The 27,487-nt window shown below is 47.8% G+C and overlaps 1 protein-coding gene across 2 annotated transcripts in view; it reads left to right on the top strand.

The window, feature by feature from the left end:
- The first annotated feature begins 7,326 nt into the window (after nt 1–7,326).
- LOC115465316 (histone H3.3) overlaps nt 7,327–27,487 on the top strand; it is a 52,610-nt gene continuing 32,449 nt past the window's right edge. Inside the window, exons 1-3 of one of the 2 annotated variants that reach the window (XM_030195719.1) lie at nt 7,327–7,432; nt 8,894–9,048; nt 14,444–14,597. In XM_030195719.1, the coding sequence (XP_030051579.1) occupies nt 8,921–9,048; nt 14,444–14,597 (282 nt within the window). In that variant the 5' untranslated portion in view covers nt 7,327–7,432; nt 8,894–8,920. Of the gene's footprint in view, nt 7,456–8,893; nt 9,049–14,443; nt 14,598–27,487 lie in introns of both variants that reach the window. The other variant, XM_030195720.1, reaches the window with a different exon arrangement.

Genomic DNA, 27,487 nt, shown 5'->3' with positions numbered 1-27,487 from the left:
GTGGTGGTTGGGAGGCGAGGATAGGGGAGGGCAGACTTATACGGTCTGTACCAGAGCCGGTGATGGGAGGCGGGACTGGTGGTTGGGAGGCGGGAAATACTGCTGGGCAGACTTATATGGTCTGTGCCCTGAAAAGGACAGGTACAAATTCAAGGTAAGGTATACACATATGAGTTTGTCTTGGGCAGACTAGATGGACCATGCAGGTCTTTTTCTGCCATCATCTACTATGTTACTATGTATTTATAAATGACAGATAATTTTATAATACTGTGCAGTATTCCTTCATTCCTACCCAACTATTCCTTTATGCCACCAGGCTGCCAAAAATTTCTGGGGAGCACATTATTTTATCAAATGTGTAAATGTTGAGAAAAACATTGATTAGTTCAAGATTTTGTACGTAATGTTGCATAATTATATTGCTGTTGGTGATGTTTTTTTTAATTAGATATATTTTTCCCCAGTTTATGTACATAACTTTCTTTCTATCCACAAATGTAGTGAGTGTGTGTGTGTATGTCTGTAGGAGTAAATTCACTTCCAGTCCTGGCCCTGCCCCTAGTTCCACTTCCTCTTTGTCTACAAATTAAGCCCTGCTTCCACACAAGCACTCTTTAAAGGGAAGGAGGAAGGAATCTACCTTTAAAGAATTTCAGATTCAGGAAACTTTATTGACATGCCAATTTTACAAGTGTGTTACAAAGTGACACCTAAAACAATGAAAATAAATACAATGGGGTTGATATTCAAAACAACAACTGGGAGGAAATGTTCCTGCCCAGTTACATCATACTGCATCGGACAGGAACAGATATTCAGCGGCAGTTAACCAGGCAGTACTTGTGAATATCTGCTCTGCCCACTGGGGTGCTTACCACTCAGGGCCGCAGAGAAGGGGGGGGGGGCAAAATTCCCCGGGCCCGAGACTCCAAGTTAGCAACAACAGCCTGATTCCATCCTTGGGGTGGAGTTCATCCTTTTAGAATATTCTTCCCCTTTCCCAGAATGTTGCCCAGTTCCTAATAAATCTAAATCCCTCATTCCTGCAACATCATCTCAACCACGCATTGAGAGTTCGGAGTTCTGCCTGCCTCTTGGGTCCTGTGTGTGGAACGGGGAGCATCTCAGAAAATAGTACCCTAGAGGATCTGGATTTCAGCTTTTTACCTAAGAGCCTAAATTTGGCTTCCAGAACCTCCCTCCCATATTTTCCTATGTCATACCCACATGCTCCTCCCCTGCACTATCTAATATCCTATTTAGGTGACGCATGAGGTCCGCCACCTTCGCACCAGGCAGGCAAGTGACCAAGCGATCCTCACGTCTACCAGCTACTCAGATATCTAGATGCCTAATGATTGAATCACCAACTACACCATCTTTATAACACCAGGCTTCCCAAGGCAGATTACAACAATAGTTAAGCAGCTTTGTAAACAGGGGTGTTAATTATCTCACTAGTTACTCCCATCTCTAGATTGTTTATAAATATGTTAAAAAGCAGTGGTCCCAGCACAGGCCTCTAAGAAACCCTACTATCTCATCTTCTCAACTACTGACCATTTAACCCTACTTTCTGTTTTGTCTTTTAACTAGTTTTTAATCCACAATAGGACATTTCATTCTATCCTATGAGGTACTTTGTCAATGCCTTTTGAAAATCCAAATACACAATATCGACCACATGTTTATTCACCCCTTTAAAGAAATGTAATAGATTGGTGAGACAAGATTTCCCTTGACTATATCCATGTTGGCTTTGTCTCATTAATCCATGCGGTTGTATATGCTCTGTAATTTTCTTCTTTATAATAGTCTCTACAACTTTGCCCAGCACCAACATCAGGCTCACTGGTCTATAATTTCTCGGATCACCTCTGGAACCCTTTTTAAAAACTGGTGTTACTTTGGCCACCCTCTAATCTTCTGGTACCATGCTTGATTTTAAAGGTAAATCACATATAATTAACAGTAGTTCTGCAAGTTCATTTTTCAGTTCTTTTAGTTATCTGGGATGTATACAATCCAGTCCAGGTGATTTGCTACTCTTCTGTTTGTTAAACGGTTCCATTACATCTTCTTCCTTCATCAAAAGAAATTGTATGATGTGACACCTGCCAGTGAACCAGCATGTCTTGATTTAACCTGCAGGTCCTTCTCCTCTTGCAGGAGTGGCAGCGGACCTCTGGAGCTGCTGTGAAATACCTGGTACAATGAAGAACTGTCAGGACTGATAGCTCCAGACCCCCTGTTAACTTTTCCTTGGTAAAGGTAGGGGCTGCTTCTCTGCATCACTTTGCATGCACATTTGTATAGTATGTTTCTCTAATTAGCTGAGTTTGCATACAGTTTTCGTTAGCTGCTACTGTGACATCGCAGAGCCCTTTTGTGCATGTCTCGCTCAACTCCATGCTCGCTAAACTGGCTAGAACCAGTGTAAAACCCACATTGCTGGGTTGTTAGGTTTTGTGCATCTGGCTCTTAGTGTTTTTTAAGGGTCTATAATGTAAGGCTATGCACACTTGGTCCATTCCTTATCCAGAATTGAGAAATCGAATTTTATCACGGTGGAAGAGGGGTTGGTGGTTGAGAGGCTAGGATAGGGGAGGGCAGACATATATATGGGGTCTGTGCCAGAGCCGGTGATGGGAGGCGGGACTGGTGGTTGGGAGGTGGGAAATACTGCTGGACAGACTTATACGGTCTGTGCCCTGAAAAAGACATGTACAAATCAAGGTAAGGTATACACATATGAGTTTATCATGGGCAGACTAGATGGACCGTGCAGGTCTTTTTCTGCCGTCATCTACTATGTTACTATGAGGCATATTTTCAAAGCACTTAGCCTCCCAAAGTGCTTTATTTATTTATTTATTGCATTTGTATCCCACATTTTCCCACCTTTTTGCGGGCTCAGTGTGGCTTACAATAGGATATGAATAATAGAAATACATTTGTTACAATTTGGTTATAGCTACGTCTTGCAAGGTTCCGCGTTAGGAGTTACGGATCAAGAAAGGGATCTGGGTGTCGTCGTCGATGATAAGCTGAAACCTTCTGCTCAGTGTGCTGCTGCGGCTAGGAAAGCGAATAGAATGTTGGGTGTTATTAGGAAGGGTATGGAGTCCAGGTGTGCGGATGTTATAATGCCGTTGTATCGCTCCATGGTGCGACCGCACCTGGAGTATTGTGTTCAGTACTGGTCTCCGTATCTCAAAAAAGATATAGTAGAATTGGAAAAGGTACAGCGAAGGGCGACGAAAATGATAGTGGGGATGGGACGACTTTCCTATGAAGAGAGGCTGAGAAGGCTAGGGCTTTTCAGCTTGGAGAAGAGACGGCTGAGGGGAGATATGATAGAAGTGTATAAAATAATGAGTGGAATGGATCGGGTGGATGTGAAGCGACTGTTCACGCTATCCAAAAATACTAGGACTAGAGGGCATGAGTTGAAGCTACAGTGTGGTAAATTTAAAACGAATCGGAGAAAATTTTTCTTCACCCAACGTGTAATTAGACTCTGGAATTCGTTGCCGGAGAACGTGGTACGGGCGGTTAGCTTGACGGAGTTTAAAAAGGGGTTAGATAGATTCCTAAAGGACAAGTCCATAGACCGCTATTAAATGGACTTGGAAAAATTCCGCATTTTTAGGTATAACTTGTCTGGAATGTTTTTACGTTTGGGGAGCGTGCCAGGTGCCCTTGACCTGGATTGGCCACTGTCGGTGACAGGATGCTGGGCTAGATGGACCTTTGGTCTTTCCCAGTATGGCACTACTTATGTACTTATGTACTTATTACATTGTGCAAGGATATACGAGACATTCAAATATCAAATTAGGAATATGACAATGGGACATCAACATAGAAATAATTGGAAGGGGACAATGGGAAGCTAAAGGGTAGTGTTAGACAAAGACATATGGTGTCCATAGTTCTGTGGATAAGTGCATGATAGACTGGGGTGCGGGATGAGGGATCAAAGTGGATGTAAATTGCATTGATGAATAGTGAGTATGGACTAGAGAGCTGCACAGCTTCCGTCCCCGCGGGAATCCCGCGGAACCCGCGGGATTCCCGCAGGGACGGAGGCAGTTCCTGCGGGGTTCCCGCGGGGATGGAAGCCGTTCTGCGGGGTTCCCGCGGGGACGGAGTCAGTTCCTGCGGGGTTCCCGCGGGGATGGAACCAGTTCTGTGGGTTTCCCGTGGAATTGTAAGCTCCACCTGCACCAGCCTCTCATCTACCGATTACCAATTTCTTTGAGTGCTGTCTCCTCCTCCTCCTCCTCTTCCTCCTTGCTTTAACAGCATAAATGTGGAAAGTCTTCCATTAAGGAGGTGGTAGAGTCACAAATGATGACGGAATTCAAAAAGGCATGGGATGAACACAGAGGATCTCTAATTAGAAAATGGAAGTTATAAAAAACCTAACCTTAAATGGCTGCATGTGTGTGGATGTGTCAAGTGACGCTTAGATGGCGACTCTGGCTGTGATGAACTAGGGCTGATACCTGGCAGACTTGTATGGTCTGTGTCTCATACATGGCAATCTGGTGTAGGATGGGCTGGAAAGGGCTTAGACAGCAACTTCAGTGGCTGGAACATGAGGACAGTGCTGGACAGACTTTTATGGTCTGTGTCCCACAAATGAGAACATGAATAGGCTGGAGTGGGCTTCGATGGCAACTCCAGCAGTTGGAACATAAGGATGGGGCTAGATAGACTTGTGTGGTCTTTGTTCCAGAAACACGAAAGAAAGACCATAATCAAGTATATAATATCACACTCGTTGATTTAATGATGAATTGATCATGAGTGTGACTATTGGCAGAGTGGATGGACCGTTCAGGTCTATTTGCTGTCACTTACTATGTTACTATTAATCCTCTTTGCTACCAGGCTGGTGCACAGACCTCAGCTCTGACACAGGCACGAGAATCAGATGTCACCTGACCTACTGGCGCGTGCATGTGGCGACCTCTCAGCACAGAGTGCAAGTGAATTGGAGACAAGTCTTACATGTGCGCACCAGAGTGTTCCAAGTTTCAACTTCCGTTCCTTCCTTGCCTACAGTGCTGTGGCTCAAATCCAGAGAGAGACTGAGGGAGCTGACTGGAACTTTCTTTTATGTACTATTAAATTCTTACGGGGATGGGTTAAATTCTTACGGGGATGGGTGGGGATGGGTTAAATTCTTGCGGGGACGGGTGGGGACGGGTTGGGATGGTTTAAATTTTTGCGGGGATGGGTGGGGATGGGTAAGATTCCAGTGGGGATGGGTGGGGACGGGTAAGATTCCAGTGGGGACGGGCGGGGATGGGTAAGATTTCTGTCCCCGTGCAACTCTCTAGTATGGACTCTATGTGAGTTGGCTCTTTCCGTAAGTTTGTTCAAACAGGTGAGTCTTTAGTAGTTTACGGAAGGAAGCTTGATCGTCAATCATTCTCAGGTTGCGCGGTAGTGTATTCCAAGCCTGCGTGCTCTTGTGGGAAAAGGTTGATGCGTGCAGCGTCTTGTATTTCATGCCTTTGCAAGTGGGGAAGTGGAGGTTTAGGTGTGTTCGGGATGATCTTTTAGCATTTCTGGGTGGTAGGTCTATTAGATCAGACATGTACGCTGGGGCTTCGCCGTAGATGATCTTATGGACTAGTGTACAAACTTTAAAAGTAACGCGTTCCTTAAGTGAAAGCCAATGTAGTTTCTCTCGTAGTGGTTTTACCCTTTCATATCTTGGTTTTCCGAAGATGAGCCTGGCTGCTGTGTTTTGGGCTGTTTGAAGTTTCCTTAGTATTTGCTCTTTGCAGCCCGCGTATAGTGAGTTGCAGTAGTCCAGGTGGCTGAGGACGAGGGATTGCACTAGGCTGCGGAAGACGTATCTTGGGAAGAATGGTCTTATCCTTTTCAATTTCCACATGCAGTAGAACATCTTCTTGGTTGTGTTGTTTGCGTGGGTTTCGAGTGTTAAGTGGCGGTCGATGGTGACTCCAAGGATTTTTTGCGTTTCTGAGACTGGGAGGTTTAGGGTTGGTGTGTTTATTGCATTGAATTCATTTGTGTTGTATTGGGAGGTGAGTATCAGGCATTGGGTTTTTTCTGCGTTTAGTTTCAGGCGGAATGCATCTGCCCATGTGTTCATGATGTGTAGACTTTGATTGATTTCGTTGGCGATTTCTTTGGCATCTTGTTTGAATGGGATGTATATTGTCACATCGTCGGCGTATATGTATGGGTTGAGGTTGTGGTTTGATAGGAGTTTTGCTAAAGGGATCATCATTAGGTTGAATATAGTTGGTGAGAGAGGCGATCCTTGTGGGACTCCACATTCAGGTGTCCATGCTTTGGACGTGGTTGAATTTGATGTGACTTGATACGAACGCATGGTTAAGAACCCCTTGAACCATTTCAGGACATTTCCTCCTATGCCAAAGTATTCAAGTATGTGTAGTAGGAAAATATGCCTCTATGTAATTCAGAAAATTAAAAAACTGTAATTAGAAATGTGAGAACATAGGTTGAAATATTGAGTTTATTTCATATTATGATTTTATATCCTGAGGTTTAGGTGGAATATAACAAGCCTTTGTAATCATAATTAGCAGAATGGGGTGGGCCACTGGGGCCATGGCCCCACCCATATTTTGCCCCCCCCCCCCCCCAAACATCAATAACTAGAGAACTTGCTGGTGACGAGACTGGTTGTCTGTCCCCCTCCAACCAAAAAGATGTTGCTCTGTGCCTGTTTGGAAATGTATCATAGCTACAGTATCTGAATATAGTTTCCTTGCTGCTTATTTTGATTTGTATCATTTGTGCTCTGTTAGCAGGTGTTTTATTATATAATTGTAGTTTGCTGTTTCTAGGATTCGATCTGCCATCTGCAAGTTCACCTCATTTGACTGCAGTGGGCCACAGTAGCTCAGGACTTCCACTATATAGAGAGCCCCCCCCCCCCCCCGGATATTTATGCTTACTAATGGTTTCAGTGTAAGGTTAGCATTTGGCTCTTATGCTGTTTACAATATTTTGAGTTTTAGGTCAGGCCCTACCTGCTGTTACCTCGCCGTGGTGGACGAACGTCTTCCTCAGGGGAGGAGGACGGAGCAGCGCCCCCATTCGGCGGGCTCCCTCCGGCCGCGAGGCAGGCGCACGCCGTTCCTGTTTGTATACAGAGCCGCGCGAGCTGGGCCCAGCCTCCTCGGTGCCGGCGCCTGATTGGCCGCCGCGAGGGCAGGAGGCGGGAGCGAGCGCGCGTTCAGTCTCGCGCACGGGAAAAAAAAAGGGCGCGCGCGCGCGCGCGGAGGGGTTTATGGGATAGCTCAGTCAGCCATCTTTCAATTGTGTGTTTGCAGCCTGCGTGTAGCAGCAGCAGCAACAGAAGAGGCACCGCCGCCGCAGCAGCAGCTCGCGCTCTCCCCAGCCAGCGCGCGAGGTGAGCGAGTGTCCCCCGCACCGGTAACTCCCCCCTTCTTCGCTGTGTCCCGCGCGAGCCGCGCCACGCGCCTCTCTCAGCCCTTCCCGCCAACTTTTTTTTGTTGTTGTTGTTGTTTTGTCTCGCCGGAGAAAGTGCTGAGGAGAAGCGGGTGGCGGCAGCTGAGCGGCCGGTCCCCCGTCGCTTCCTTCCCCTCCGCCGCCTCCTCTCCCGGGAAGGCGGGCTGTCTTTCACTCGATGAAAAGCCCGGTAAAGCCCCGCTTTCCCCCCTCTCCGCCGACACCGTGTTGAAGGGGAGTGTTTGAGGTAGAAAGTGAAGTGAGCGGCGTGGGGTTGGCAGTTGGGGGAAGTGGGGAAAAGCGGGTTTGAAAGGCGGCCCCTGGTCCTCCTCTGCTTCTCCTGCTCCTCAGTCCTTGTTCAGCTTCACCATCTTGGCTTTTTTTTTTTTTTTTTTTTTCTCTTTCTTTCTTCTCAGCCTCACCGACCATATTTATTTCTCTGGCCCGAGTTGTCAGTGCCAGACGGGAGCAAATGCAGTGGGAGGGTCGGTAAACTAAAGCCCTTTTCCCCGCTCCCTCTCCCACAACTTTTTTTTTATTCCTGGAAGTGGCGTCAAGGAAAATCATTTGTCAGAGGGAATTGCATTTTTGCTCTCATTTTGTTGTTTTTTTTTGTCCTACCCCGGCCGGGGCTACGTTGGCTGCTGCTTCCAAGTCTTACAATGTGTTGTTGGCCAGCGCGAGGCGCTTCGGTGCAGAGCAATTGGGGGGGGGGGGGGCAACGAATACCGGCAAAAGAAGGGTCGGGGGGGGGGGGGGCAGCAGCCAAATCTCTCCACCGAAACTTAAAAGAAAAGTTTTTTTAGCGGCGTCCGGGGTTGAACAAAACAGCGCGCGCGATGCTTCCAGGGGCCACTGGAGCGCGAGGGGTGGCTGCAGCCAGGGCTCGTGCGTTTCAGGGACACAGGGCTCCAGCCCAGAACCCCAATAATTCCTTTTTAGGGGGGGGGGGGTAAAGGGACAGGGTTTCAGGCGCTGTTGCCGCATCCTCCTTTCCTTGCGCGTTTCTTGTGGATTCCGTGCAGCCGAATGTTTGCAGATGTTTTCTCGTTTTTTTTTTTGTTCTTGGGGGGTTTATGAGATGCATTTACAGAGACACAGATGCATTTTTTTTTTTTAAGCTGGTTTCTGGGCAACTTGTGCAGCGCACGGAGATGTTGGCGAATGAGAGGCAGGACTGACTCTGTGTCTAGCGCCACCGTTTCAAACCACCAGCCTTGCTTATAGGCTTCACAATCCTATCAATCCCTGCGCCCCCTTTTTTTACATTCTTTTACTGGTTTATGCTTTCTTTTTTGGGGGGGTTTCTGAACTTTCAAACTAGGTTTTTTTTTTCTCCTCCTATTGGTTTACTTTTGATCATGTGGCTTTTTTTATGTTATTTATTTCTCTTAATGGCTAGATCTGAGAGAAAGCAGCTCGTAGGGAGATGGCTCGTACCAAGCAAACTGCCCGCAAGTCCACCGGTGGGAAGGCACCAAGGAAGCAACTGGCCACGAAAGCCGCCAGGAAGAGTGCGCCCTCTACTGGCGGGGTCAAGAAACCACATCGTTACAGGTATGAAAATAAATTCAGAAACGTCATTTGGGGGGGCGGGGGGAATCGTGTAAGCATTTAATTGAATATTTTTATACATTGTGGCATGTTTTGCTTTCCTTGCATACAAAATAAACTTCAACAGATATTTCCTAAATTGTGCCTATATATATATATATATTTTTTTTTTTTAAATAATTGGTTGGAATTGGGATGTAATCTGTATGCAGCAATAAGCAGTTTGGCAGTTAATATTTATTTCCCACAAAATAGATTCTTGTGGGAGGATGTTTTGATTTTACAGCAGATCTTTTTCTTTTGTGAAATATAAAAACAAATCCTGCCACTTTTATGCGCCTTAATACAATATCATTTCTAATTCTCTACCCGGAAATGACAGTCGCCATTACGGCATAATGTAAGCCACATTGAGCCTGCAAATTGGTGGGAAAATGTGGGCTACAAATGCTACAAATAAATAAATCTTGAATTAGAGATACATGTAGGATATTCAATAGACCGGTTGGTGCTTCTCCTGCTGTATTGTTTACATGGAGGCTGATGTCATTGTGCTGCCCGGGACTGCTCTGAACATGCTGCATTTACTGGCTCGGTGCCGGCTGTCCGGGACTTCTCTGGAGGCTTAACGTGTGTCGGTGCAGTTGAGGTCGTCCACCATAGGAGGGCCTAGTGGCAGCGTGTATGCAAAATCTATAGTGTTAAGTTCATTCTAACACAAAGTAGGTTGTATATAGGGAGGGATGGGTTGCAGCCAGCTCTTTTTTTTTTTTTTTTTTTTAAATCTCGTTTATAACATACTCAAAGTTTAAAGGGCTTGCTTTGTCTCAGATTTAATTCCACAATTCTATCACTTTTTCTAAAATAAGCTTAATGCAGTAAATTAAAGGCAAAAACAAATTGAATGCTTCTGCCCCCCCCCCCTTTTTCTGTATGTGGGTGGGGGGGGGGATGGAATTGGTACTACTAATTTCTGTTGTGCTATTAGGTCTCCACGTTTGTATTAGAATTGTCAACCTTAGTGGTAACTGTTGCCTTGGCCAGATTAATTTTGTATTTTTATATTTCACAAAAAAAAAAACAGTTGCCCCAACAAAGTAAAATTAAAAACAGCAGTTTTTGACAATAGAGTAGAAACCTAGTGGTTAGGAAGCAGCTGGCTGAAAAATAGGAAAGCCCAGGTTCAAATCTACTGACTCCTGAACTTTAAAGCAAGATTACGTCATTTCCCCAACTACAAACTTAAGGGTCCTTTTTACTAAGCTGTGGCAAAATTAGGTTAGCATGCCTTTGCACAGGTTTTTTTTCCTTGCACTAAACTAAGGCTGTCTTTACTGCAGCAGTAAAAAAAAAATGGCCTTTTTCTATTTTCTGGATCAACTGTAGGCACTGTTTTTTTTTTTTTTATCCCACGTGTTGAATTAGCACCATCTAACAGTGAACTGCCATTTACACAATGTAGAAAACAATTTCCCTTGAAACTGGCTTTTGCAATGACAATAAATCACAAGGACAAACATTTGAAAAAGTAGGCATTTTCCTACCAGAACCAGTATTCACACATGGACAACTGTATGTTGCATTTTCAAGAGTATGTAACTCCTCCGATGCAATTGTTATAGATGGTCCTGAACAAGGAAAGCTTTTCCCTCATTGTGACAAAGTTTACACACAACATATTGTTTAATGAAATTTTAACAATGTAAACCAACATTACGTTTGTAATAAAAGTTGCTTACATTATGCTTACTGTCCATTTAAAAAATATATATACATATATTAAAAAAAAACACATAACTCATTGTACAACCTGATTTTGGGTAATGGTTCTGTTTCAATAATAATTTCAAGTACATCATCATTATTCTAGTGCCCATTTCATTTCTGTAAGAAACGGGCCTTTTTTACTAGTTAGAATAATTTTTGTCAGTGACAATAATAAAATTCTAATTTGTGAAGTGGATCTTCATAATAAAATTCTAATTTGTGAAGTGGATCTTCATAATAAAACTATACCACTAACTGTATGAGTATCTGATGGAAGCAATTTTTAGACAACTATGCTTTATAATATCAGCAACCCTTATCAATAACTAATTTTCTCAGCAATCCTCCAGACCGTTCAAGACGCTTGGGTTATGCATTCCTACCTAGCTACTTTACATGCAGGATAGGTCAGATATCGCTTTTAATGGACACTGTAGTGTTGTGTATTTGCATATTTTTTAGTTGTACACCTTTATGCACTTTGCTATCATTGATGGAATATTGAAGTGTTGATAGTTGTGATTTTAGGCAATCGTACTTTATATCAGCTCTATTGTAGCCACTTATAAAGTTAGTCGTATGGTTTTATTCTGAAGATCCACCTCACAAATTTTCATATCTGTGACAATTCTAATGATTTTGATTTTTCTGTGCCACAGAGGTCCTATCACGTAGGGTTGTGGTTCCCAAGCCTGGTCCTGGAGGTACCCCGGCCAGTCAAGTTTTCAGGATACCCACAATGAACATTCGAGAGAGATTTGCATGCAGTTATTCTTCCCAATGTGCATCACTTCAACTAAAACTCAACACAGAAAACACACACACTCATCGCAATACAATACATACAAACCCACAAACATCGACACCCTCCCAATCTCAGACAGCTGAAAATTCTCGGAGTAACACTAGAGACCCAAGCAAAATCCACTATAAAGAAAATGTTTTTCTCAAAGTGGAAATGCGTGAAACCATTCTTCCCGAGGGAAATATTTTGTAACCTGATACAGTCAATGGTACTAAGCCACACAGACTACTGTAATGGAATCTATGTGGGATGCTAAGACCAAATCATAAAGAAACTTCAGACCGCCCAAAACACAGCAGCCAGGCTTATATTTGGAAAAACACGCGTTTTGACAGCGCCAAACCACTCCGAGAAAAACTGCATTGGTTACCAATCAAGGAATGCATCACTTTCAAAATCTGCATGACTGTTCACAAAATTATCTACGGTGAGGCACTGGGATACATGACAGACCTCAGACTTGCCAACTAGAAACAGCACAAAATCTGCACGATCATACCTAAATCTCCACTACCCGAGCAACAAAGGACTCAAATACAAATCCACCTATGCATCCAGTTTTGGGTGGTGGACTTTGGTCCTGAGGAACTGAGTTAGATTCCCACTTCAGGCACAGGCAGCTCCTTGTGACTCTGGGCAAGTCACTTAACCCTCCATTGCCCCATGTAAGCCACATTGAGCCTGCCATGAGTGGGAAAGCGCGGGGTACAAATGTAACAAAAAAAAAAAGCACACAACTGTGGAATGCACTGCCAAAAGCAGTAAAAACTATGCTCGACCAACTAAATTTCCGGAAAGCACTAAAGACAGAACTGTTAGCATACCCCACCAATCCAACATAAAATAACTGGACATCTGCGACACAATGTAACCAAAGACCGTAATGGACATTACATGACTCTTCCTCCCCTCTCCCTATCTTGTTCCTCCCAACTGTACCTACCATATATGTACCTCATTCTACCACAATATCGCTTTGAATTAATCCAAACCGTGTATTTGTTCAGACCGGAATTGGCTAATGCCGTTTATGGTAACATGTAAGCCGCATTGAGCCTGCAAAATGGTGGGAAAATGTGGGATACGAATGCTACAAATAATAATAATAATCACTTTGCATCTGTCCACATTAAATTTTATCTGTCATTTGGATGCCCAGTCTTGGGTCTTTCTGCAATTTTTCATCTGCATGTGCTTTGTCATCTGCAGATTTAATAACATCACTCGTTCGTTTTCCAGATCATTTATAAATATTAAATAGCACTGGTTCCAGTACAGATCCCTGCAGCACTCTGCTATTCACCCTCCTCCATTGCTTCCTATCCCATGACTTTCTAATTTTCTCATGAGGAACTTTCCCAAAAGCTTTCTGAAATTGTAGATACACACCACATTAACCGACTCACCTTTATCCACATGTTTGTTCACACTTTCAGACAATTGAAGTAAATAGGTGAGGCAAGACTTCCCTTGGCTGAACCTATGCTGACTCTGTCCCATTAAACCATGTTTGCCTATGTATTCTGTAATGTTATTCTTTATAATAGTTTCTACTATTTCACCCGGTACTGAAGTCAGGCTTGCCAGTCTGTAATTTCCCAGATCACCCCAGAAACCTTTTTTTTTTTTTTTTTTAAATCAGCATTACATGGGGCCAGTCTTCAGGTACTACAAAAGATTTTGACAGGTTACAGGTCACTAACAGCAGATCAGTACCCTTGGATGCATGCCATCCGGTCGTTTGATTTGGCTCCGTATGTCTTCAGGTTCACTGAGATTTCTTTTAGTTCCTCTGCGTCGTCACCCTTGAAAACCATTTCCGGTACAAGTAGATCTCTTAATATCTTTTTCTGTAAAGACTGAAGCAAAGAATTCATTGTCTCTCCTCTATGGCCTTGTTCTCCTTGAGTACCCTTTCTGTTCCTTCATGATCTAATGGTCCCACGGATTCCCTCTGAGGCTTTCTACTTCTGATGATGTACCTGTAAAAGTTGTTACTGAGAGTTTTGCATGTGTATTTACTGTTGCTTAGTAAAAGGACTCCAAAGAAATGTAACCCATCGTGTTCTGTATCAAGTTCTGCTCCAGTTGGGTCCTGTAAGCAGTTTACTGCTATTTGTTGCATTTGTATCCCACCTATCAAAGTGAGCCAACGTGAGGAGAGTTAACAGACAGCAAAGAGGTAATGGGGCAGACTGGATAGGCCATAGGGTCTTTATCTGCCTTCATTTGTCTCTTTCTATGTTTGACATTGTAAAAACCTAAATGTTTTGCTTAAGGGTAAAAACTGATGAATACGCAAAAAAAATCATTTCAAAACCCCCCTATTTAAAAAGAACAATGATTATGGTTAGGTTCTTTAATATCCTTCTGCTAGGAGGGAAAACATGTATTAGGGAAAGGATTTTGGAAGTTGGACCTTAGCACATTAGAAATTATGGAGAGTTATCTGACTGCTTTCCTTCTTAAGCTTTAACTTGGGAAGATGCAAAGTCAGCCCAGCATTTTATGTTAAATAGCACATGTGACTCATTGATTTTAAGAAATGTGCTAATGGTACCTGTTCTGATTTATGCGAAAATAACTTTTGGTTTTTTTCTCTTTTTAAACAGATTACCAAGTTGCTTGTATATTGTGTTTGGCTTGGGTAAACTAGCTTATATAATGGGGAAGTGTGCAAAAAAATATCTCGGTATTTAAATATAACTGTTTTTGCCAAGGAAATTAAATTGCTGTTTTTTAAACAGTTGATACTACAGTTATAACCTTTTTACAAGAAATGGTATTTTGATTTTCCAGTAACCTTAATGTAATTCTTTTCTTAAGGCCAGGTACAGTAGCCCTGCGTGAAATCAGGCGTTACCAGAAGTCCACTGAGCTGCTGATTCGTAAACTTCCCTTCCAGCGTCTGGTCCGTGAAATTGCTCAGGACTTCAAAACGGATTTGCGCTTCCAGAGCGCTGCTATTGGTGCTTTGCAGGTAACACTGAAAGGCTGGTCATTGAGATTTCATTGAGATTGGGGGGGGGGGGGGTTAATGGCTCCTATGAAAGGTGTAAGGCTAGTGCAGTAGTGACGGGAGAGACTTGAACTGCATGGTCCCAAGGCCTCAGCTGGCCTATTGGTCAGTATTTCCTTAAGGATGCAGTACAGATAGCAAGAAGCTGGGAATTCTGTGAAGCAAAATAGATCTGACATATCTCTAACTTGAGTTTCCTCAGCGACCCTCCAGACCGGTCAAGACGCGTGGGTTATGTCCTCCTACCAGCAGAGGGAGACTGAGAAAACACTAAGCTTTTGAAGCCTGTATATATAACCTGTGCAGAACCTCCACTAGCCAGTATTTTCTCAGTCTCAGCAGAGGTAGCAGTTGACAGCCTGTGCAGTCTCCAAGAGTCTGGTGAGGTAGTTAGTTTGTCATTGGGTCGTAGGATTTTTTTCCTTCCAAACTTTATTCTGTTGCAGTACCCTGTACGTGTGTGTGAAAAAAAAAAAAAGTGCTGTGGGGCCCAGTGTTTTCCCCCTGGGGTGTTACACCTATGTTTGGGTCCCTCCCCCTGTGCTGCTCTCTATTTCATTTTGCTTGCCAGCTTTGTGCCTCGGCTGCTTTCTCAGTATTGTAGCCTTGAGTGCCTTACAATTTCCAGATGCCAGAGTTGGAGTACTGTGCCTTTAAGGGCATTTATTTCTTTATTTTCAGCGGACCGAACGGGGGTTTCCTCCTCAACCCTCCAGACCGGTCAGGACGCTTGGGTTATGCTCGCCTACCAGCAGAGGGAGACTGAGAAAACTAACTTCAAACTATGTACATATAACCTGTGCCTAGCCACCTGTCGTCAGTATCTTCTCAGTCTCAGCAGAGGGTAGACAGGCAACCTGTGCAGCTTGTCTGGTCTGGTAGGATTCAGAGATTATTTAGGAGCTTCTTTTGGTCTGTTTTTCAGTTTTATCCCTGTGCCTGGAAGACTTTAGTGTGCTGGGGGTTGGTGGGGCCGGGTCCCTCCCCCTAACTGGCTCTCCCGTTTGGGCAGCTTTGTGCCTCGGCTGCAGTTCTGTGCTGCAGCCTTGAGTGCCGTTTAGTTTTAGCAGCAGCAGGGCTCAATTTCAGGCTGCAATAAAGTTTTGGAAAAAAAAAAAAAACTCAAAGATCGAAGGCCCAAGCGGTGTGGAGAGCTGAGTGAGCTGCAATCTGGGGTTCCGGAGTTGTTCAGCTGCTTTGGGGCGCTGTTTTGCAGGCTTCTGGTGAGTGGGCTGTCAGCTGTTTGTTTAGGCGCGATGGTGGGAAAGCCGCTGCGATGCAGATTTTGTGCGCGCCGGGGGGTTGAAGTGGTTGGCGGTTCCTGCCGTTTCTGTGGCGAACCGAAGTCTTCTTCCTCCGCTCCGCCGGTGTTAGCGGCGGAGGTTCCCGCGTCGGGCCCTCCAGAGCCGGCAGTGTCTCAGTCTGGCAGCGTGGCGGCGGTGCCGGTTTTGGCGGGAACCGCTGCCATTTTGGAATCGGCACCGCAAGGCCCGGAGTTGGTCAGAGGACCTTTAGGCAGTCAGTTGTCCGGTTTTTCTGGGGGGGACGGTCCTGGTCGGATGGGTTTCCCGCCGGATTTAGTTTGTTCCAGGCCTGGCAGGCGGGGCCGACGCGAGCAGAGCCCCCTAGTCTTGGGACGGGGGGTGCCAGTGTTAAGAGACCACGTTTGGAGTGGTCGGAGGACTTGGAAAGTTTTTCCCCTCCGGAGTCAGAGGGCGATTTTAGTCCCCTGGAGGAGGATGAGGGGCCGTTGGTTGGTTATGAGAAGGAGCTTGCTGTGCCTGGGGAGGACCCTTCGGTGGTCCGCATTTTTCACCGCGATGAGTTGGCAGAACTTATTGAGCAGGTGTCATCGACTCTCAAGTTTGAGGCGTCAGCTCCAGTGACAGCCGGATCGCAGGATCCTTTGGTGAAGGGGATTCGGCAGGTATCTCGCACTTTCCCTATGAACGCGGATCTGAGGGAAATGATTACCCAAGAGTGGCGTTCACCAGAAGATCAGTGTAAGGTGGCTCGGGCCATGGCTAAGTTGTACCCGCTTCCGCAGGAGGATAGAGATTCCCTCCGACCTTGGATGCCGTGGTGACGGCTGTGACTAAGGCTACGGCTACGGCTATTCCTGTGGATGGGGGGGCCGCGTTGCGGGACCCGCAGGACAGGAAATTGGAGACGTTTCTCAAGCGGAGTTTTGATTTGTCTGCTTTGGCGCTGCAGGCGTCGGTTTGTGGAGGCCTGGTGGCCCGGGCGTGGTTCCGCTGGGCGGAGCGGCTGCTGGATAGCCCGCCGGCTGATAGTGCCTCCTTAGTTCAAGATTTGGCAAGGTTGGAGATGGGGTCGTCCTTCATGGCTGATGCACTGTATGATTTGTTACGGGCTTCGGCTAAGAACATGACCCTGGTGGTGGCTGCTCGTCGGGCCCTGTGGTTGCGGGGCTGGATGGCTGATGCTGCTTCTAAGGCAAAGCTGTGTTCACTGCCGTTTAAAGGTTCTTTGCTTTTTGGGGAAGAGTTGGATAAGTTGGTGAGGGGTCTTGGTGATGCTAAGGTTCCTCGTCTTCCGGAGCTTCATCCTAAGGCTGCTAGGGGGTCCGCGGTGCGCGGACGGTTTCAGGAAGCTCGACGATATCGGCCTGGCAGGTCCTCCGGGGGGACTAGGGGTCGTTTTTTCCAAAGAACTCAGTCCTTTCGAGGTGGTCGCCGTGGAGGGCGAGGTTCCTCGTCGGGAATGCCCGGAGCGTCCCGTCCTTCGCAATGATGGTTTGGGGACCCAACCTCTGGTTCGCGTGGGGGCTCGTTTGCGCTTGTTTTACCAGAGGTGGGTCCAGATCACCTCAGATCTGCAGATTGTGCGAGACGGCTACGCGTTAGAGTTTGACGGTCCTCTGCCCGATTTCTTTCTCGTGTCTCCTTGTCATTCCAGGCGCAAGGCGAGAGCAGTGCGAGAGACCTTGGCGCGTCTGGTCGAGTTAGGAGCAGTAGTTCCGGTTCCTCCAGGAGAGTGAGGTACGGGTTGTTATTCCATCTACTTCGTAGTCCCCAAAAAGGAGGATGCTTTTCGGCCCATTTTGGACCTCAAGAAGGTCAATGCGGCTCTGAAGGTTCCTTCCTTTCGAATGGAGACGCTGCGCTCGGTCATTGTAGCGGTTCAGGAAGGAGAGTTTCTGACGTCTTTAGATCTGACGGAGGCTTACTTGCACATCCCCATCCTAGAGGCACACCAGCGTTTTCTTCGCTTTGTGGTGTTGGGGAGACATTTTCAATTTTGTGCTCTTCCGTTCGGCCTGGCGACAGCGCCTCACACCTTTTCCAAGGTCATGGTAGTGGTGGCGGCTGCGCTGCGTTTGCAGGGCATTTTGGTCCATCTGTACCTAGACGACTGGTTGATTCGAGCCAAATCAAAATCAGAGAGCGAGGAGGTCACCGGTCGGGTGGTGTCCTTTCTGCAGTCTCTCGGTTGGGTTGTCAATCTGGCCAAGAGTCACCTCGTTCCGTCGCAGTCCCTAGAGTATTTGGGAGTCCGTTTCGACATGAAGAGAGGCGTGTGTTTTTGACTGCTCCTCGCATCTCCAAGCTACGGTCTCAGATCTGGCAGCTCCAAGCTCAGAGGGCGCTGTCAGCGCGGGAGTATCTTCAGTTGCTGGGTCTGATGGCGGCATCAATAGAGGTGGTGCCCTGGGCCAGGGCCCACATGAGACCGTTACAGGTAGCGTTATTGTCTCGCTGGTCTCCTCAGTTTCAGAGTTTGGAGGAGAGGCTCTCACTGCCGGAGGTGGCTCGGTGCAGTCTTCGCTGGTGGCTCCACTCTCCGAATCTAGCGAAGGGCATGCCGTTGGACACTCCAGATTGGGTGGTGCTGACCACGGATGCGAGTCTGTCAGGATGGGGGGCACATTGTCTGGGTCAGGTGGCCCAAGGGCGTTGGACGTTGGAGGAGGCGAGTTGGTCCATCAATCGCCTGGAGACGCGAGCTATTCGGTTGGCTCTTCTGGCCTTTCAGGGTCTTCTGGACGGCAAGGCAGTCAGGGTTCTTTCAGACAATGCCATGGCCGTCGCTTATGTAAATCGACAGGGGGGAACGAAGAGTCCCGGGTTAGCGGTAGAGGCGACGGAGTTGCTGTCATGGGCAGAAGTTCATCTGCAGAGTCTGTCAGCGGGACACGTGGCAGGGGTGGACAACGTGAGTGCAGATTATCTGAGCAGGCATACGTTGGATCCCGGAGAGTGGGCTCTCCATCCCTCCGTGTTCGAGCAGATAGTGTTGCAGTGGGGTCGGCCAGTGTTGGATCTTATGGCGTCGGCCGACAATGCGCAGGTCTCTCGGTTCTTCAGTCGTCGAAGGGATGCTCGAGCCGAGGGCATCGACGCGTTGGTGCTTCCGTGGCCAACTCAGCAGCTGCTCTACGTGTTCCCGCCGTGGCCGCTGGTGGGCCGCGTGGTACAGCGGATCGGTCGTCACTCGGGGTTAGTGGTTCTGATAGCGCCCAATTGGCCCCGGCGTCCGTGGTACGGAGATCTGATGCGGTTGCTGGTGCAGGATCTGATTCCCTTGGGGCCTCGGGTGCGACTGGTTCAGGGTCCGATAGAGATGGCAGATCCCTCTCCGTTCTTGCTTACGGCTTGGCTCTTGAGAGGCACCGGTTGAGAAAGAAAGGGTTTTCGCCCAGAGTGGTTGATACGATGTTGTGGTCTCGCAAGAGGTCTACTTCTTTGGCGTATGTGCGAGTGTGGCGCACCTTCGAGAATTGGTGTCAAGGGCGGGCTTATGTCCCTTTGCGTGCCTCGGTGGTGGAAGTTTTGGATTTTCTGCAGGATGGCTTGGAGAGGGGGCTGTCGCTCTCTTCCCTGAAAGTGCAGGTTTCTGCCTTGTCTTGTTTTAGAGGTAAGATTCGGGAAGTTTCCTTGGCGGCTTCTCCTGATGTGGGGCGGTTCCTGAAGGCAGTGAAGTTGATTTGGCCGCCTCGTCGTCCGTTGGTTCTGCCTTGGGATTTAAATTTGGTTCTGTAGGCGTTGGTGGCACCTCCGTTTGAACCCGTGGCATCCATTACATGTAAGGATCTTACTTTGAAGGCGGTTTTTCTGGTGGCCATTTCTTCGGCGCGTAGGATTTCAGAGCTTCAGGCTCTGTCTTGCAGGGAGCCTTTTCTGTCGTTTGCTAAGGAGAAAGTGACTTTACGGACGGTTCCTTCCTTTGTGCCTAAGGTGGTGTCTGGTTTTCATGTCAGCCAGGTGATTTCCTTGCCTGTGTTGGGGGATCGCGCTCTGGCTAAGTTGGATGTACGGCGCAGAACGCAGGATTTTCGAGCATCGGATAGGTTGTTTGTGTTTGGAGGTCCCAAAAAAGGGGCAGCAGCTTCCAAGGCTACACTGGCTAGGTGGTTGAAGGAGACTATTGCGTCGGCGTACTTGTTGAAATGCCGTGCCCTCGGTGCTTAAGGCTCATTCTACTCGGGGGGGTAGCGGCTTCTTGGGCGGAAAGTAGTTTTATTCCTCCGCAGGATATTTGTAAGGCAGCGGCGTGGTCTTCCATCCATTCCTTTGTGAAGCATTACAGACTTGATGTTCAGGCAAAAGAGGATGCTCGGTTTGGAGCGGCTGTGTTGTCTTCTGCTTTTCGAGGGTCCCACCCTTAAGTTTCTACTGCTTTGGTACTTCCCAAGCGTCTTGACCGGTCTGGAGGGTTGAGGAGGAAGGTGAAATTAGGCCTTACCTGCTAATTTTCTTTCCTCTAGACCCTCCAGACCGGTCAAGAGCCCGCCCTGTGTATTATCAGAAGTGATTTTGAGCCGTGTTCTGCTATGTCTATTCTTTCAAGTTTAGTGTGGTCGGAGAGAATTTCTTTGACTCTAAAACAGTACAGAGCGGGACATTTGGACGTTCCGTCTGTGGAGGCACACTGTTGGTGTTTGACTATTGGTTTTCCAGGTACAGGGGTTTTGTTTCTCATTTTCAGGTTTTTTGGTTTTCTGCTTTGCTAAGTGGATACTGACGACAGGTGGCTAGGCACAGGTTATATGTACATAGTTTGAAGTTAGTGTTCTCAGTCTCCCTCTGCTGGTAGGCGAGCATAACCCAAGCGTCTTGACCGGTCTGGAGGGTCTAGAGGAAAGAAAATTAGCAGGTAAGGCCTAATTTCACCTTCGATTCCTTGCTGGAACGAGGGAGCAGCGCTTTCTTCAGTGCTTTTGCAGTGTGAGTGAGTTTTTGGTTTGGCGCGTTTGCGGAACAGCTTTTCCCTTCCCTCGTGGTTTATGGTGGCCCAGCTCCTCCGATGTCGCGCGTGCTCGTGGCGAGGGGTAGAGGCGCCGGGCGCTTAGTGTAAGCTTTGTGGTGCGCCTATAAAGGTGGCTGCGGCTCCCCCCGACTTGACCTCGGAGGGATCGATGGTGTTGGGAGTCTCCGGGTCAGCGGGAGCGTAGGCAGGGCCGCTGTCAGCGGGAACGGCCGCCATCTTGAGTCCGACGCGGCCCGTGGAGCCAGCTGTTTTTGGGCCTGCGGCCTCCGTTTTTGGCACAAAAGGGCCTAATGACGGTCCCGGAATGGTGGGCTTTCCTCCAGATTTTGTCTGGACGCGGTATCAGGCCTGGAGATCGGGACCCCCCCCCCCCCCCCCCCCCCCCCAATTGGAAGAGGGGGCTGTTTCCGTCTTTGCTGAGAGACCGCGGTTAGAGTGGTCAGAGGACAGGCATTGTTTTTCTCCTGTAGCTGCAGATGGAATTGACGGCTCTCAGGAGCAGGATTGTTGGATTCCTGGAGAGGATCCTTCAGTAGTGCGGATTTTCCATAGAGATGAGCTGTCAGAACTCATAGATCGGGTGTCGTCCACCCTTCAGTTTGGTCCTGAGGTGGCTTTGGGGGAAACTGGCCAGGATCCGTTCGTGAAGGGCATTCAGCGTCAGGCGTGATCCTTCCCTATGAACAAGGATCTCCTAGAGATGATTTCTCAGGAATGGGATTTGCCGTGTAAGGTGGCAAAGGCAATGGCGAGGCTTTATCCCCTCCCTCAGGAAGATAGGGATTCCTTTAAGGCTCCCACGGTAAATGCAGTAGTGACGGCAGTAATTATAGCTACGGCTATCCCGGTTGATGGAGGAACAGCCCTCCGTAATCCTCAGGATAGGAGGTTGGGATCTTTTCTCAAGCTTAGTTTTGTTTTGTCGGCTCTAGCCCTGCAGGCCTCGGTTTGTGGGGGTCTGGTAGCTCGGGCATGTTTTCGTTGGGCCGAGAAGCTCCTGGATGATTCCATAGATGTTGGTTCTTCTGGGGGTCAGGAGTTAGCCAACTTGGACATGGGTTCATCCTTTTTGTCAGGCATTTTATGATTTGTTGCGTACTTCAGACAAAAATATGGTTGTGGGAGCGCGTAGGGCCCTCGGTTTACAAGGTTGGGTCGCGGATGCGGCTTCTAAGGCTAAGTTGTGTTCTCTGCTACTTAAGGGAGCTATGCTCTTTGGAGAAGATTTGGACAAGTTAGTGTGAGGTCTTAGTGATACCAAGGTTCTATGGCTCCAGATTTTCGGTTCAAGGCAGGGGCCAGAACTAGTTCCTCTCGGGGACGGTTTAGGGAGGCTCAGCGGTATAGGCCGGGCAGATAGAGTGGGACCTACCCCTAGCTGTCTGTTCGTCTGTCCAATTTAGATTGTAAGCTCTGAGCAGGGACTGTCTTTTCATGTTAATTTGTACAGCGCTGCGTAAGTCTAGTAGCGCTATAGAAATGTTTAATAGTAGTAGTAGTAGGACCTCTAGGGGTCGGTTTTTCCAGCGCACACAGTTCTTTTGTGAGAGTCGTCGCGGAGGGCGTGGCTTTTCCGCGGGAGGTTAGTATTCAGGCCGCAATTCCCAATGAAGGTGTGCGGGCTCAGGCTCTGGTACATGTTGGGGCTCTGCTGAGTCTGTTTTACCAGAGCTGGGCCCAAATCAGGTCAGATCAGTGGGTTCTCGAGGTGTTTTGAGGCGGATATGCGCTGGAATTTGAAAGCTGTTCTCCCAAAGTGTATCTGGAATCCCTCTGTCGGTCTTGGAGCAAGAGGGCAGCAGTGAAGGACACTCTGCGGTGGCTGCTCGCGTTGGGAGCCGTGGTTCCTGTTCCTTCAGATCAGCAACGCTCGGGGTGCTATTTGATCTATTTTGTGGTCCACAAGAAAGAGGACACTTTTCGTCCCATTTTAGATCTCAAAAGGGTCAATGTGGCCAGGGCCGTGCTAACACGGTAAGCGAGGTAAGCGCCGCAGGGGGGCGCCTGCCTTCAAGGGCGCCGCGCTTACCCCGCTTACCATGTTAGCACTAGACTCCCGACGAAATCTGCCGCCGCCGCTGCTGTTGACCTATGCTGAGCCACTGCTGCCGCCGGCGCCGCTTCTTCCCACAGCCAGCAAAAGAAGAAAAAGAAGCGCGGGGCCGCCCGCAGCAGCCTTCAGACATGCTCTGCCGGTTCTCTGCCCCCTGACGTCAATTTCCTGTTTCGGAGCAGAGGATCGGCAGAGCCGACAGCGCATGTCTGAAGGCTGCTGCGGCCCCGCGCTGCTTTTTCTTCTTATGCTAGCGCCTTCCTCTGCCAGGTAGTGCCCCTCTGACACGATTTCCAGAGATTTGGACCAGCTACCGTAAAACACAAGGGTCTGGTGGTGTCAGGTAAATCAGTTTTTGCAGTGTAAAATGTATTGTTTCATTTGTTTAGCATTTAGGTTCCATTAGTGGTAATTCCTAACAGAATCATTGCAATGGACAGCGATTAAAGGAAGGTGGGAGTGGTGACTGATGGATGTTGTAACTGATTTTGAAGGTTTTGAATGAGAACTGCAGTGAAAAAAAATGCTTGCTGCTGGTAATGGATGAGTGGAGCTCAACCTTACAGAAGGATGGAACTGTCAGAAGTCCTTGGGCAGCAGACTGCAGGGCCCTTGCAGGAGAAAGGGAACCAACAGACTAGCTAAGAAAGAGGGCAGGCCCGAAGATTAAGAGAATATTAAGTTTAAAAGAGATCCTATAAGATATTGGGAGCATATGTTCTGAAATCAAAAGAGGGGTAACGTGATCAAATTTCCTACAGGCATGTAGAAGCTTAACTACAGTGTATTGGATTTGCAAAATGCTGGAAGGAGGGGGCAGAATGAGGGAAGATGCTGGTAGGGAGGGAAAGAGGATAGACACTGGAAGGATGGGGTGAGAGAGACATGCTGAATGGAAAAGGGTTAAGATAGAGGGAGACAATGGACGGAAGGATTGGGAGAGGGTAGTGGGTGGAAGGATGGAGAGAGAAAGAGGGATGACACTGGATGGAAGGGTAGGAGAGAAACAGGGACGGTGCTGGACATGGATGGAGGGGAGGGAAGTATATGCACATGGATGGAGGGGAGTGAGGAGAAATGCTGGATATGGATGGAGGGAAAACTGCTGAATTTAAGAGCTGGATCGGGACAATGAAGGATAGGGACAGGGCTACAGATGGTAGGCAGTACGCATAAGGACACAGGAGGATGATGGACATGGTGAGAGAAAAAATATCAATGGAAAGAAGACACTGCATAAAACAGAAGACACTGGGACCAAAGCGAATAGAAAAACTGAATAATCAGACAACAAAGGTAGAAAAAAGTATTTTATTCAGAATTTATTAATTGGAATATGTCAGCTTTTGGAAATGTGCATCTGTGATATTTTGCATGTAAGTTTCAATTTTTCTAGTATTGCTGCATGCTGAGTCTGTATTTTGCGTTCATATCTGTTGTCATGTGTTTTCATGTGCGATCAAGGTGCAGTATTCTGCTAGCGTGTAGCATTTTCAGCCCTTTTTGGTGTTGGTTTTTTTTTTTTTTTTTGTTTCACTAGGTTGTGTACTCGTGTTTTAGAGCCCGGTGTAATTACAGTTCTGCCTTTTCACGCATAAGGTTGTAGCTCGTCCTATCCTTGGAATTAGTGCTGTTATGGTTTGGTGAGGTTATGAGTGTGTTTTTGCACAAGTTTGTGTATAGTGTTTTGCAGGGGGGCGCCAACTGATAGTCTGCAGGGGGGCGCCAGAGACCCTAGGCACGGCCCTGAATGTGGCACTCAAGGTGCCCTCTTTCCGGATGGAGACGTTGCGGTCGGGCACTGGTGCGGTCCGGAAAGGAGAGTTTCTCACTTCCCTAGATTCGACGGAAGCTTATCTTCACTTTCCTTCGTGCGGCCTTTTGGTTCCAAGTTGCAGGGTCCGATTCGTCGGTTCCTTGCAGAGAAGGCACCGACGGCCCGTACTTATCGTCAGGTCCTGGGCCTGATGGCGGCAACCATAGAGGTAGTTCCGTGGGCCAGGGCGCACATGCGTCAGGTACAGTCAGCTCTGCTCAGTCGTTGGTCCCCTCTGTCGCAGGACTTGGAGATGTGTTTTCCGCACTGGTGGCTCAACCCTCGCAATTTGGGAAAAGGAATGCCGTTGGAGTCCCCACAGGGGCTGGTAATGGTCACGGATGCCAGTCTGCAAGGTTGGGGGGCACATTGTCTCGGTCAGGTAGCTCAAGGCAGGTGGTCTTGGGCAGAAGCAGAGTGGTCCATCAACTCGGCCATTCGGGTGGCGCTCCAGGCCTTGCCATTGGTAGTTCGCCACAAGGCAGTCCCGAGTGCTCTGCGACAACGCCATGGCAGTAGCGTATGTCAACCGTCAAGGGGGGACGAAGAGCCTTGGCGGCGCAGTTGAACTCATCTTCAGGCTCTCTTGGCAGCGCATGTGGCCGGGGTAGGTCACATAGATGCAGATTATCGCAGCAGGCACACTCTAGATCCCAGAGAGTGGTCTTTTCTTCGGTCAGTGTTCCAGCGAGTTGTTGGTCTGGGGACTTTCGGTGATAGATCTTAGGGCAACGGCTTGCTATGCGCAAGTTCAAAGATTTTTTCAGTCGCTGAAGAGACCCTCGAGCGGAGGGAATCGATGCTCTTCTGTTGCCTTGGCCTCAGGAGTGGCTGTATGTGTTTCCTCCGTGGCTGTTAGTCGGTCAAGTAATATAGCGCATTGAACATCACTCCGGTCGGGTGATTCTGGTGGCTCCAGATTGGCAGCGTCGACCATGGTACGGAGACCTGGTGCGGTTGGCAGGGGCGCGGCGGCCCTGCCTTTGTTGGGATCAGTTCTGTGTCAAGGCCCGATAATCATGCCGGATCCGGCTCTGTTTTCGCTTATGGCTTGGCTCTTGAGCGGCACAAGTTGAAGAAAGGGCTTTCGTCCAGTGGCTTTGCTACGATGTTGAGTTCCCGTAGATGATCCACTTCCTTGGCGTATGTCCGGGTTTGGAGAATCTTTGAGCACTGGTGTGAAGACCATCGAGTTCGGCCGTTTTGCTCTTCGGTGGCGGAAGTTTTGGAATTTTTGCACGATGGTGTTGATAGGGGTCTGGCCTTGTCTACACTGAAGGTTCAGGTGGCAGCTTTGTCATGTGTTCGTGGGAAGCTTCAGTGAAAGTCCTTCGCTTCTGTGCCTGAGGTAGTGCGTTTTTTGAAGGGTGTTAAGTTGCTGCGTCCGCCTCAGTGACGGATGGTGCCTCCGTGGGATTTGAAGCTAGTTTTGGATGCTTTGATCAGGCCTCCGTTTGGGCCTCTGGTATCGGCATCTTGTAAGGATTTATCTTTAAAGACGGTCTTGTTGGTGGCGATTACTTCAGCACGGAGGGTTTCAGAGCTTCAGGCTTTGTCTTGTAGGGAACCATTTTTGTCCTTTCTGAGGGAAAGGTTTCGTTGCGGACGGTGCTTTCCTTTTTTGCCCAAGGTGGTTCTGAGTTCCATGTTAATCAGGTCATCTCTCTGCCAGTGTTGGGTGATATGGCTGGAGATTCGGACCAGCGTGGTATTGCCAAGCTGGATGTCAGGAGAGTTTTGAGTTCTCTCTGGAACTCAGGACTTCAGAGCCTCTGACTGTTTGTTCGTTCTTCATGGTGGCCCAAAGAAGGGTGCAGCGGCTCCTAAGGTGACCATAGCACGGTGGTTGAAGGAGGCGGTTGCATCTGCTTACTTGAAGGGTCCTGTTGTGCCTAGGGGCTGGTCTGCTCATTCCACTAGGGGAATGGCAGCCTCGTGGGCGGAGAATAGTATGATTTCTCCGTTAGATATTTGACGGGCTGCGGTTTGGTTTTCGTTGCATTCCTGTGTGAAGCATTATAGGATTCCTGTGCATGCAAAGGACGAGGTGCACTTTGGGGCAGCATTTTTGACCTCTGGCCTTAGTAGGTCCCTCCCATAAGTTAGTTACTGCTCTGGTACGTCCCACGCGTCTTGACCGGTCTGGAGGGTCGCTGAGGAAGATGAAATTAGATCTTACCTGCTAATTTTCTTTCCTCTAGACCCTCCAGACCGGTCAAGAGCCTGCCCTGTCTGTATTGGAGGCCAGGAGGTGTGTTTGTTGGATAATTCTTGGCAGCTGTAGATTGTTTTCTCTAATTGCAGACTGTTTATTTCTGTTTTGTGATAGGAGTCTGGGACAGGTGGGGCTCTTCTTTGATAGTCCACCTGTAGAAGCCCAACTGTTTTATCAAAGGCAAAGGAACATGTTTCCGTAAGAGCAAGCGGAAGATGTTTCTTGTTTTTGCAGTTTACTGTGACCACGTACAGGGTTGCTAGTTTAGTGTTTTTTGTTTCTCTGCTTTGTCAGGGTTATACTGGCTAGTGGAGGTTCTGCACAGGTTATATATACAGGCTTCAAAAGCTTAGTGTTTTCTCAGTCTCCCTCTGCTGGTAGGAGGACATAACCCACGCGTCTTGACCGGTCTGGAGGGTCTAGAGGAAAGAAAATTAGCAGGTAAGATCTAATTTCACCGTTGTGCTCCCCTGCACAGATTAACAAGTAGGAAAAAAAAATTCCATAACACAATTTTGAGAATCTCTCAACTCTTC

This window comes from Microcaecilia unicolor, chromosome 3 (genome assembly GCF_901765095.1).
Source record: "Microcaecilia unicolor chromosome 3, aMicUni1.1, whole genome shotgun sequence".
Taxonomy (NCBI): domain Eukaryota; kingdom Metazoa; phylum Chordata; class Amphibia; order Gymnophiona; family Siphonopidae; genus Microcaecilia; species Microcaecilia unicolor.
The sequence above is the reverse complement of the archived record's forward strand: the minus strand, read 5'-3'. Positions and strand labels throughout refer to the sequence as shown.